The sequence below is a fragment of the Taudactylus pleione genome, unplaced genomic scaffold, assembly GCF_031769625.1.
Source record: "Taudactylus pleione unplaced genomic scaffold, aTauple2 ptg000667l, whole genome shotgun sequence".
Taxonomy (NCBI): domain Eukaryota; kingdom Metazoa; phylum Chordata; class Amphibia; order Anura; family Myobatrachidae; genus Taudactylus; species Taudactylus pleione.
In genome coordinates this window covers 1821403-1835247 of record NW_028285069.1, presented here as the reverse complement: position 1 = coordinate 1835247, position 13845 = coordinate 1821403, and the positions used below count along the sequence as shown (strand labels likewise).

Genomic DNA, 13845 nt, shown 5'->3' with positions numbered 1-13845 from the left:
AGCGCAGCATAAAGATTTATGGTGCATAACTGCATACACACGGCACATCCGTCAACAATAATGATATCGCTGAACGATCTTGTCAAAGTGATGCCACGGGAAGTGATCGCTCACCAAGGCATAAGCACGCCCACCATGTCTTAGTGAGTGGCCAGCGTACGCCCAATCGCACAGGCAGAGCCGCCCACCAGCACACGTCATCTCCAGGAAGTGTATTAAAAAGAAACATTGGTACATCGAGGACAATCGGAAGCGATCGCAGCACTTGTGGTTGCCTTACCCTACTGCAAGCACTGCGAGGACTTATGTGTAAAAAACAGGCATGCGACGTGTACTATGACGCTGCCTGTTAATTATGCACGCCTCTAAAACGGCGTTGAAACACTCAGGCACGCCTGCGTTCGCACCTCCACTCCCCCGTTATTAGTGTCCTGCCCCTGTTACCACCCACAAACGGTCTCTCCTGTCACTCATTTCACTGGGCTGTCTTTGCTGGGCGAGCGAGCGGCATGCGATCGCACAGAGTAGTTTGCGCACGCGCAGAACGAAGCTTGCGCATGCGCGTACGCAAACCATCGGGCCGCTTGAGAGCGCACAGCGCTAGCGAGAGACTCTGAATGAAGTCCTTTATCTGTTATTGTCTTATTTCCATCTGTAAAGGTCATGGAATATGTTGGTGCTATATAAATAAATGTTAATCAATAAATAAATATTTCTATGTACTGTGTATCACTTGGACACTTTCAGATAGTATGAATGTTTCTGCCTTAGCTCTACATTTAGTAATGAAATATCAGCAGTCAGGTCTCCAGCCCTGTGCCCAGCCCATCCTCATGCCAGCCCTGATCCTCTGTGCACAATTTCCCCTGTGTCTAATCCCAGCCGCTGCCATGCAGGGGGAGTGTCCTTTGTTGTACAGAGCCAGCTCTCCTACAGATCTGGAGGCACTTCATGCTGGCCGGCTGCAGACAGGGACAGAAATGCCTTCTCCTTACTGTGTGACCATTGTGGCTCTGCAGCTCCTCTGGCCTCTCCTAGGACTGACACTGGGGCAATCACAGACAAGGACCTACTACATTGGCATTGAGGAGGAAGCCTGGGACTATGCCCCATCTGGGCGCAATCTCATTACAGGACAGGACATATCGGATGATGGGTAAATCTTTGTGCTCACTCCTTGTGGCTGTGTAGAATATATTTATATGGATTTTATACAATCAGGGGGAAATTTATCAATGCTTGGAGAGAGATAAAGTGGAGAGAGATAAAATGCCAACCAATCAGCTCCTGCCACTTTATAGGCTGTCTTTGAAAAATGACAGGAGCTGATTGGTTAGTACTTTATCTTCATCCAGTTTAACTCTCTCCAAGCTTTGAAACATCTCTCCCTATATGTTGATATTGTTTACATCCACTGATTACATTTTTGGAGAAATCACAATGTACTCTGGGCTTGATACAATATTGCGTATGCACGCAGTTCAACTGCGACAGCATGCTAATCCATTGCGATCGCAATGCAAACTCAGCACTGCAGAAGGACGCCCACTTTACATTGCTCACATCCGAAATACTTAGCAGGATAGCAAAACCATCGGTACAATCGAGTACCATCGCAGATACTCGTACACTTGCACAAGCTCTGACTTTACTCAGGAATTGCTAACAACCACGCACGCTATGAGGCCTCACACTGCATATGGCATCGCAGTGGATAATTTATGCACGCCCCTGCAGCAGCGTGCGAATGCACTGGCATGCCTGCGTTTCCCCGACCACCCTTTGTCAACACCCACAAAGGGCACTTCAATTACTCTGCGATGGGTCCGCGTAGCCCCTCGATCGCAGTCCCCATAGCAGCGGCCGGTTCGTGCACTGCGATGCATGCACAGAACGCAACAATCAGCCGATTGCGTGAGTAATCGCAGTTGAGTACGGTAGTGAATCAGGCCCTCTATGTGGATGTAACACATCGCTATTAAGGGATTTACCCTGGTGACTGAAGTTTTAATAATTCCAGCAAAGACATAGGGCTCTATTTATTATCATTATTTTTACTAAAATAAAGTGAAAAAGGGTGTTTTCACACCCTTTTCACATTATTTTATTTTCTCCTAAAGTTACTAAAGGGCAATTGGAGTAGAATTCGTAAAATTCTACTCCAACCCCTAATTATCACTTATTTTTAGTAATCAGATCGCATTTCCCATAATTGTAATGGGAAATGCGATCTGCCTGGTAGTTACTAAAAATAAATAGTGAAAAAAATACTGGGGGAAGCCCTGTGATAATAACGCCACCTGGAGGTGGAGTTATCCAGGGTCTCCCCCGATTACCGGACTCCTGCTCTGCTCTAACAGGCAGATCCCTAGATGGCCAAGTAATCGGCTGATCTCTGCTAAAAAAAAAAAAAAGTAGTGCAAAAAAGATAATAACTTACCTGAGTCCAGGGCCCGGAAATCGGGGCTCCGGTGATGTCCTCCCTCAGGTCAGCTGCTCTCCCATCCTGCACTGGGACCCAACCATCAGGTGACCGAGTCCCAGTGCAGGATGGGAGATCAGCTGACTGGAGCCATGGAGGACATCACCGGAGCCCGATACCGGAGGGAAGTGCAATTAAGAGAGGGGGGTCGCGGTGGGGGGGGTCGCGATTGCAGGGGGCGGGGCTAATCGCCGGCTGGTCGGCGCATGCGCGGGCACTTGTCATGGTATTTTTTGCACACGTGATCAGTGTGCAGAGAGGATTCGCAGTGACAGAGCTTTATCGCAAGCTCTGTCCCTGCAAGGGATTTTTGGTAAATCCCTGTGATATTGGCTGAATTTGCAATGCAAATTCAGTCAGTAATATCACACTACAATCTGCATTCAAAATGCGGATTGTAGAAAATGGATCCCTAAAAATCAAAATATTAAATGTAATTTATTATGTTACAATCACCTTTGGTATATTATTTTCCTTATAATGGTCTATAACAGTGGTACACAAGCTGTGCGCCGTGGCACCCTGGGGTGCCTCAGGACACTTGCAGGAGTGTCTCAGGTTGGTGTTCCAGCACCAAATCAAATTCTTTATGATCAATGTAATGTAAATATGTGGACAAACCTGTCCACCACATAACTAAGCCTGAGGGGTAAATTTACTAAGATGGGAGTTCTATTAAGAAGTGATGTTACCCATAGATTCCAGGTATTATCTTCTAGAAGGTGCTAGATAAATGAGAAGTAGAATCTGATTGGTTTCTATGGGCAACATCACTTCTTAAATAGAACTCCCATCTTAGTAAATTTACCCCAAGGGCTCTATTTATTATCTTTAACTCCCATCCCCTATGTATGACAGGTAAGCACAATTTACTTCACTATACTACTTCACTACACTTTTTTCTGAATTTCTCAATAAGAAACTTTTGGCTTAGGGGTGCCACCAGGCCCGCCAAGAGCCGTGGCGGGCCCGTGTAACAGGGGGCGTGGCCTAATCGTGGGAAGTGTGGCCACGCCCCCTTCGAAAAAGAAAAAAAATGTCAGGCCCTCAGTCTCCTTCCCTCTCAGCCCGGCGCAAAGCCAGGGGGTCGCGATCAGTGTGATCGCTCCCCCCCCCACAGGTATTGGAGACTGCTGTGGCTGCTGCTCCAGCAGCCACGAGCAGTCTCCCACTGCAGCTCAGCACACGCTGTGTGCTGGGCTGCTGTAATTGAGGGGGGGGGGGCGGCGTCGGACTCGGGCCCCCACCCGGCCCCTCAGGAAGCCGGGGCCCCCACCGGGCCCCTCAGGAAGCCCGGGTTTGGGTAATTTGTACCTGCCCCCCCCTCTCGGCATCCCTGGGTGCCACGAAAACAATACTGATACACTAGGGCACCGTGATTCAGAAAAGTTTGGGAACCTCTGGTCTATAAGATTATTATGTAGACGGCCGCTGGCCTGTTTTACACTGGCAAGAAAAGTCATTACCCCGTCCTGGTGCAAGTTCCTATTTTACAGCCAAACTACATTAAAACATTACACTTCTGGTACGTTTATTTCTTCATTCTTGATTTAATAAGTATTACTACTATTCTGGCATATTCTTCAATATTTGCTTTGGATTATTCAGTTCCGAGAAACAGGACGGTGTGATTACTATTTATCTTGACTGATTTGGGGGTTACAGGGCGAGTGTGACTAATAATTTGGTACTGATTTTTAGATATGACAAAATATTGAGCTGTTTCCTTATTGGTATATATATTTGCATGAAAGAACTAGTTGGATTAATAAGTCATTATTGGATTAAAATTTTCTATGGATTTGAAGGAATATCGTCCATCAGAATGGGATGGTCGTAGGTCGGCCTATGGGCCTGATTCAGACCCACTCGCTAAGATGTTTTCGCACGCAGCCAGCCGATTGTTTGCATTCTGCGTATGCGTACGCATTTCAGTGCACATGAGCAAACCAGTGCGAGAGATCGGGAAGCGTTCGCTCGCTGCGCATAGACAGCCTGGCTGAATGAGTGACAGGAGAAGCCGTTTGTGGGTGGTGACAGAGGCTGGCAGCTAAAACCGGGGGAGTGGAGGTGCGAACGCAGGCGTGCCTGAGCGTCTCAACGCAGTTTCAGAGGCGTGCATAATTAAGAGGCAGCGTCATAGTACACATAGTAAATGACTGGAAATTAATGTTATTGAGGTTAATAATACCCTAGGAACAAAAAAAAAAGCCCAAATTATTTTTAACTTTATTTTGTCAGTTTTTGTAAACAAATCTAAATCCAAAGCCAGTCATGGCGGTTTGGCAAATCCAAATCCAAAGCAGGACGACGAATCTGAGCCAAATCCAAATCCAAAGGCAAAAATGGTCCAGCGCACATCCCTACTGCTCACAAAGTCACATGATTGGTCGTATTTTAGATGAATGATCAGAGTTCTGAGAAACCCAATGGTTGTGCAGAATGGGCGCTGTAACTGAGATTCAGGAGCCATTTTACTGCATAAAGGATCACAATCACTGAGACATGTCTGTTTGAGTCTCCACCCTCCGTTGCCGCCCATAAATGGTCCATACTTACCTACTTTACTTATCTGCTTCCCGGGAGATGCCTGGGGAGCAGACACTGGTGACCGCTTAGGGGGGCGGAGCCGGCTTATTACATCATTAGGCCCCGCAAATTGCAGCGAATCGCAGAGCATGAGGCATCATTTAGCCCCGCCCCCTCCATACAGAGCCGCAAGTCACGGCAAACATGCTGTGATTCCGGCATTTATCCCCCCATCCTGCCCACTTCACTAGAAAGTGGGCAGGATGCGGGAGATGTGGATACTCTTCCGGGGGATGCAGGGGGCTCCCGACACTTCCAGGAGGGCAGGTAAGTATGAAATGGTACAGAAACAAACAGATCACAGGTGCACAACTCCAACTTACTAATTATATATAAATACATTTGCAATCAAATTTTGCAACCAATAGAGGTTTTTAGCATAATCATGGCCAAGGTTATGGGCCTACCCACCATATCCAGGTAACCTCTTTCGGGTAGGTCCCTAACATACTAGGGTTCAAATCCAGAGCGCAGGACCCCCCCAAACTGTCCCAGCCGAGCCACCCCAGGGCACCGCCATAAGAGGAAAAGTGAAGTTTAAAAGAGATAGTTAAGAGCAGCCACTGCTGCATATAAAGAAATGAAAATAAAAAGGTGAAGTACATATATAACAAATAAACAGTGAAGGGTTAAAATGTGTTATAAAAGAAAAATGTGTTATAATGCGGTGCCCTGAAACAGATCTTCTTTTTAGTTTCATTTCTTTATATGCAGCAGTGGCTGCATATAAATATAAATATTTGTGTAAATAGGACTCTCTTAATTGGAAACAGATCCATTTAACATTTAATAATTCTCTGTGCTCTGGAAATTGTAACTACTGTATCTATAACATCATGATACTGTGATAATCTATATTATATATCCACATTTAGTAGATTTAATTCATATACTGTAGATTCAATCAGTTATAGATAGAACAACCAGTTTAGGAAGATTATTGTATCTACAGGTAGCACAGATAGCCATCTCTAGGAAATTTACCGTGTAACATATGTTACCGACATGTGGATTTAATTGGGAGTTTGAAATATGTTTTGCCGCCCTGTTATGGCCTTAGCTCATGAGAGCTTACTGTCTACAGGAACTGACAGTGCTGACTCTGTAAGAGCTAGTGGGACAATCTCCTAATTGGTTGCAGTCACAGGGATCAGGTGGGAATACGAGGGGCTATAGTATAGAATTATAATAATGTACTGTGTAATGACATACTGTATTTCCTGAACTTGGTTAGAATTAGATTTTTGATGATATTCAGGTATAAAGAATAAGATTAACTAGTGAGAGTTGCATTAAATACACAGGATGGGTAAAATTTACAAAGCGGCGCATTCTAAACCCTGGCGGTTTGGCGGCGGTTTCTAAATGACAGCCGAATTCTATTCCATTCTAAAATTAGTTTTGACGGCGGTTTTGCAGCGGTTTTGGTCTGCCACCAAACCGCCGGGGTTTAGAACCCGCTGCTTAGTAAATTTGGCCGGATAGAAGAAAATGCACTGTGCATTTAAGGGTTTATTTACTAAGCAGTGTTAGGAGACAGAGTGAAAACTGATAAGAAAGTGATAAGGTGCCAGCCAATCAGCTCCCAACTGTCATTTTTCAAACACAGCCTGTGAGATGACAGTTGGGAGCTGATTGGCTGGCACCTTATCACTTCCTTATCACTTTTCACTCTGTCTCCTAACACTGCTTAGTAAATAGACCCCTTAGTTATTCCAAAGAGTATTGACAACTATAGCACCTACCAGCCCCTGTGACAAAGTAGATACTATACTAATGACCTCTATTCAATATCGAGAGCATGACAGCGACCTTTGTAACATACAGGGAGCATTCTAGTGACTGATATACAATACCAGGAGCGTTATAGAGATCTCTATATAATACAGTGAGTTAATATATTCTAAAGACAATTCTACGATATTAAGAGCATTCTAGAACCCTATCTATATAATAAGCGAGAAAGCATGTCTGTCTGTCCGTCTTTGTGTCCTTTATGCACGGCCAGAGTTTTGGACCTAGCTCTACCAAATATGGCATATTGGTGTAGTTTTATCAGGATTAGGTTTGAACTTCGTCAGGGACACACTGTCACACAATCCTTAAAAATGGGGACACTTAAATTACACAGGTTCCGGAGTTGGTTCCAATGGAAATTGGCTGTCTTCCAAAAACCTGTAAGAAAGCTATAAAAGTATCATTTTACCTCAGTCTGAGCAAGCTTGATGACTCATGCAAGTTTATAATAAATTAGGAGCCTCTGTGTTTGCATGCAAGGGTTTAACTAGAACTTAATGGGCCACATAGCAAGATCTTAAAATGGTCCATATGTATTGCCTCCACACAGAGCTCATACATGTTATGCCGGGTTGGGTATGATATCCGGGTGAAATGCCGACGCCGGAAGCCCGAAATACCAGAATCCCAATGGGGCAAGTAAGTATACTAACCTTACCTTTCATCCCCCCTGACTCCAACCCTCCCTTAGGGGTGCCTAACCTCACCCCAACCTCCCTCTGGTGGTGCCTAACCCTCCCCAGGGTGTGCCTAACCCTAAGTCTCCCTGGGGGTGCCTAAACCTCTCTTAATTCCCCCCCGCAGCTAATGCTGACCCTGTCCCCGCTTACCTTCGTTCGGTAAACCATCTGTCGGGATTCCATCATCATGCTAAAGTTGAGATTTCGACTCCGGGATTCCGTCAGATGGCAAGAGCCACCACTGCTGATTGGCTGCCAGTCCGCAAGCTCTGATTGCCATGTGACCCGCGGCGCTCACTTTCCTTGACTGCCTGCCAGTCAACCAGCTGTAATCAGCTAGTGGACAGGCACCAAATCAACATCGCTGACACCCGGGCCCCTCTCAATGGCCCTGACTGGACCGGCCTACCTTGTATGCATGACTGGGTGCAGAGGGAGCAGCTGGCTACAGAGGCAGCTCGGGAACCATAGCAGCCGCACTCCTTGTACCCACAGTAGTTACGGCAGTGTATGCATGCATGTTAGCAAACAGTGGGGTCCTTTTCAGGATCAATGGAATGGGGTTATAGGTGACGACAACGGAAACAAATAAAAGCTGCAGGTGTACTTCAGGGTCCAGTCTTCAACCCGGGCAACGCCAAGTACCCCAACTAGAATATAATATAGTGATAATTCTAGTGACTGATACAATATATAGAGATAATGATCATGACCTGCATACAATAGAGAACATTCTGGTGGCCTATGTAACATTTTGTGACCAATGATTTTGTTTGGATGGTAATATTCTCATCAGACATAATGGTATTTATTTTCCAAGGACAGCACTGGTCAAGACCATGATATATTATAAATATTATGATTAATAAATGTAGTTAGTAAAGTCCCACTTTATATGTAAAAACAATTACAGACATAAAAACATACATTTATATACATTTATATACATTTTCTGGGTATCCTGTCACATGGTCGACATTTTACCATATCGACATTCATACTGTGGACAGCATAATGTTGACACTATAATGTCAATATGGTTAAACATGTCAACAGGAACAGGTAAACATCCTCAGAACGTCGACATGTTCTCAATGTCGACATCTGAAATGTCATGTGATACGTCATCATTCTCAGAATGCCAATAATTACAGTTAGGTGGCGGGAGGGTTAGGATTAGGCTGCAGGGGGAGGGGGGAGGTTAGGCTAAGGCACTAGAGAGAGGATTTGAGTTAGGGCTTAAGGTTAAGGGAACGCAGGCACATTAGAGTACTACACCAGAACAGACTGGGGAAATGGAAGAAGACGCTGGAGCCACCGACATGATAGAATGTTGACCTAACATCCCTGATCCCAGATAAGTAACCGCTGGGCCACCAGGTATGTTTGACCTACATTCTATCATGTCAACATGTTCCGTGTTGACATGATAAATGTCAACATGATCACTGTTGATATTCTAAGCATGTCTACAATTCAACCATGTCAACATCCTCATGTCGACCTAATGCACGTCAACATGAAAACTGTCGACACAACATACCACACCCCATTTACGGACCCCTCATTAAAAATCATAGCTCAGAACTGCCCCCCTATTAATGGGCCTACTTATTAAGCCCCAAAATGTGGTCATTCCTCCAAAAATATGTTTTCAAGGATTGCTGCATTTTCGATCATCAGGGCTATTTAACAAGGGGTGAACGCAGCAGGTACTGTATCTTTGCCATCCTTGCTGTACACTGCATGCCACAACAGCTTATCACTGAGAAGGCCATGAAATTTGTGACTTTGCCAATGCTAAGACGTGAGCGCATAGCAATTCACACTATGGGCGCGATGTACTAAGCTGAAACATTCTGCAAAACACGCCAAAATGCCATTTTCAGGGGTTTTACCGCGTTTCCCATATGTACTAAGCTCCGGATTGCGATGTATTCCCATGTTTCTTACCGGTGGGTAATGGGGCTTCTTTTCGGGATGCACACTGAGAGGGATCCAATGGGATCTCTCCCACTTCCTCCCGCGGTATGCGCAGAAGGACGCCAGAGGGACTTCCGGGTTTATGACTCTATCACAAAGGGCAGCTCCTACTGGAAGATCTGTCCTTCGCTATTTTCTAGGTACATACCGGTGATAGTATCACCGTTATGTACCCGATAATTGGCGGAATGTTCAGCTTCCCACTGGGCAGACTTCCCTGCTACTGCCCTATTTGCTGGTTGTTCACAGGGCAGTGACTAGGGGTGTGTGCGCGGTGCTGCTTCATAGAACGCAGGGACCTGTGGGCCACACCGTCACTGTCCCGTGTTCCCCGTACCTGGCTATCAGGGTGCCGCAGTCAGAGACGCTGCTACGGTGCCGCTCAGATCAGCTGTTAGCTGTCGTTTATCTAGTACAGTCTATAAGATGATAGTTAGAAAATGGTTGCTATGGGCGATTTCTCCACATTCACACTCGAAGGTAGAACCAACCTCTTACTGCATTGGATCCTACAGTGTTTTGTCTGTACACAGAAAAAAAAAAAAGGAGATTTGCCCCCCAGCACACTGCAGCAAAAACAATACTTAAATCCTACATGATAATAGCGATTCAGAAGTATTAGTTACATACATTTGCAAATATATGAATAAGCGCCAGGCCAATCGTCAAGGCTCCTCTATACTGGCGTCCCTAGGGCCATCCCCAGGGCATCACACGAAAAAGGGAAAAAGGTGATAGTGAAGTATAAAGAAAAGATGTGTAAGTATAAATCAATAAGTGTTAATGAAATGAGAAAGAATTAAAATGACATAAATAATATACAAACAAATAGAAAAGTGATAAAAGTATTCTATGTGAATTAAGTGGTGATGCCATGAGAAAGGCCCAGTCAGAACCCCCCCGGGGGCCCCAGTCCCAAACGCTCACCCCAAAATAATTATTGCTACATAATAGTAGCACCCACTCTGGGTCATATAATTACAATTGATGTACTGCATGATAACAGTACATATATTAAGCTGATCTGAGCAACTATCATTTTTTTTGCAAGTTTGGAGAGGCGTGAAGGCAGTCAGCATTAGGAGGATGTGCTGATGCTTATAGTGCCATGTGGAGGTTTTTTGGGGTACCTCCAAGGTAAGTTAGCTCTCAGCTTTTATATGTACTGTTATCATGCAGTACATCAATTGTAATTATATATATTATACCCACACCTATCGGTAGGTATCCTAACCCCCCCCCTCTCCCTACCTCTCCCTACCCTAACCCTCCCGACTCGGTGCCTGAACCTAACCTCTCCCCCAGTGCCTACACTTAACCTCCCCTCCCCGCACCCTAAACCTAACCCTCCCCCCTTATTGCTTAACCCTAACCCTCCCACTCCCTGGCCAGCTTAGATTATCAATGTAAATCAACTTTTAAATAAGCAAAATACCTTTTCCAAGATAAGCCTGTTTTCTCATTTCTAGAAAGGTCATTGTGCAGTCAGTTAAGCACTTTTACTGCCTATAAAATAGTTGAAAGATTAACAGCAAATATGCATTAAAGAGAAAGTAAAGTTACCATTTGTGATTCATATACTATATATGACAGACTGAGTATTACTGAGCTGAATAATATACATGAAATAACAGGAGTTTTTTTTACTTATCACTAGGCCTGGAGAGGAGATGCAGCTAGCCAATCTGGGGGCTGAACAGGGCACTTTACGTCATTAGGCCTTGCCCCTGTCACTGTATATTGCCGCAATGTCTCTCCAGCACCCCAGTGTCTCTCAAGCTCCAGCACCTTGCTGTCTCTCCAACCCCCCAGAGCTTCTCAAGCTCCAGCCCCCTTGTGTCTCTCCAGCCCCCTAGTGTCTCTCCAGCTCCAGCCTTCTTGCGTCTCTCCAGCTCCCCAATGCCTCTCCATCCTCTGTGTCTCTCCTGCTCCAGCCTCCTTCTGTCCCTACAGCCCCCAGTGTCTTTCCAGCCCATCAGTGCCTCTCATGCTACAGCCTCCTTCTTTCTCTACAGCCCCCAAGTGTTTCTTCAGCTCCAGTATCCTTCTGTCTCTCATGTCCCCCAGTATCTATTCAGCTCCAGAATGATTCTGTCTCTCCAGCACCCTAGTATCTTTCCATCTCCAGGACCCTTATGTCTCTCAGGCCCCAGTGTCTCTCCAACTCCAGCCTCCTTCTGTCTCACCAGCCCCCCGAGGATATCTTCAGCTCCAGCCTCAGCCCTCTAATATCTCTCTATCTCTAGTCTCCTTCTGTCTCTCCAGAACCCCAGTGTCTCTTCAACACCCTTCTATCTCTCCAGCCCCAGTGCCTCAAGTTCCAGCCCCTTTTGTTTTTCCTGCCCCTAGGGTCTCCCCAGCACCCCAGTGTCTATCCAGCGCCAGGCGTCTTGCATCTATCCATCTCCCCAGTGCCTCTCCAGCCTCCCAGTGTCTCTCCAGCTTGTGCCTCTCCAACATCAGCCCCCTTCTGTCTCTCCAGCCCTCCCAGTGTATCTTCAGCTCCAGCCTCCTTCTCTCTCAAGTCCCCTAGTATCTCTCTGACTCCAGCCTCCTTCAGTGTTTCCATTACCTCACTTTCTCTCCAGATCCACCACCCTTCTGTCAACTTCTGCCCCCAGTGTCTCTCTAACTACAGCCCCCTTCTGTCTCTCCATCCCTGCAGTGTTTATCCAGTTCCCCAATGTTTCTACAACCCACTACATCCCTCCGACTCCAGCCCACAATCAATTACCTTATGATGTGTCCAAAACCATAATTAGACTTTTTGGTGCCCTGGGCCAGAAAGAGCATTGGCGCCCTCTCCCTTCCCCCTCCCCCCTTCCACATTTTTCAAATAGGAACATAAGGCGTGCGCCAGTAAAAGGGGTGTTGCTCCATGGGGAAGGGGCATGATAAATCTGACTTGTCCTACGATGATGAAGAGGTACTAATACCTTTCTACCACTGTTATCCAGGTGTCGATGCCAAATACAGTGTGAATCCAATGGCTGCAGTTATGATACACTAGAATTATGCAGTATAACTCACCAGCTCTAGATGTAGGAGAGCGCTGGTGAAGCTGCATTTGCAGCAGGATTTGTCCATCAGTACAGCTGTGCACAAGCCTGAAACCGGCAGTGTAGATCACCAACTGAAGGCAACTGAAGGCATAGAAGGAGTGCTAGTGTAGCTCCATTAAATATAATCAGCAGCGTTAAATAAAGGTTGATGTAACTGAAGGTGCTTGGGAAGGTGGCTATTCTAAGGGGGCATTGATCTATATTATTATACTATGGGGGATCTAATCTATATTATTATACTATAGGGGCACTGATCTATATTATTATACTATGGGTCATTGATCTATATTATTATACTATTAGGGCACTGATCTATATTATTATATTATGGGATGACTTGGTCTATATTATTATACTATGGGGGCTCTGATGTATATTATTATACTATGGGGGAATTATTATTATTATTATCGTTTATTTATATGGCGCCACAAGTGTTCCGCAGCGCCTTACAAAGTACATAAACAAATAATTTGACAACGGACTTACAGTAAAAAATAGGACAAGGACATGGATAATATACATTGATACATAAGTGACCATAACACCTACATATGCAACAGAGCTTAAGCAACCAAGTGTTAGGTGCCATGGTGGGGGGTAAGAAGTAGGTGAAAGTAAAGTAAGGAGAAGCACAAGAGGGTAGAGGCCCTGCTCGTAAGAGCTTACATTCTAAAGGGGAGGGGCAGACAAACAGGTGTGATCTATATTATTATACTATGGGATGACCTGATCTATATTATTATACTATGGGGGCTCTGATGTATATTATTATACTATGGGGGAATCTTATCTATATTATTATACTATAGGGGCACTGATCTATATTATTATACTATGGGGGGATCTGATCTATATTATTATACTATGGGGCACTGATCAATATTATTATACTATGGGGGATATGATCTATATTATTATACTATAGGGGCACTGATCTATATTATTATCCCAGGGGGGAATCTGATCTATATTATTATTATACTATAGGGGCACTGATCAACATTATTTTACTATGGGGTATCTGATCTATATTATTATACTATAGGGGCACTGATCTATATTATTATGCTATGGGGGCACTGATCTATATTATTATACTATGGGGGAATCTGAACTATATTATTATACTATAGGGGCACTGATCTACACTATTATACTATGGGGAATCTGATCTATATTATTATACTATAGGGACACTAATCTACACTATTTTACTATGGGGGATCTGATCTATATTATTATACATTGA

At 44.9% G+C, this 13845-nt stretch overlaps 1 protein-coding gene across 1 annotated transcript in view; it reads left to right on the top strand.

Moving 5' to 3' along the window:
• Positions 1 to 942: 942 nt before the first annotated feature.
• The window catches only part of LOC148478262 (ferroxidase HEPHL1-like), a 129489-nt gene continuing 116586 nt past the window's right edge, over positions 943 to 13845 (top strand). The window contains exon 1 of the mRNA XM_088455714.1: positions 943 to 1156. Within this exon, the coding sequence (XP_088311840.1) occupies positions 981 to 1156 (176 nt within the window). The 5' untranslated portion in view covers positions 943 to 980. The remainder of the gene's footprint in view (positions 1157 to 13845) is intronic.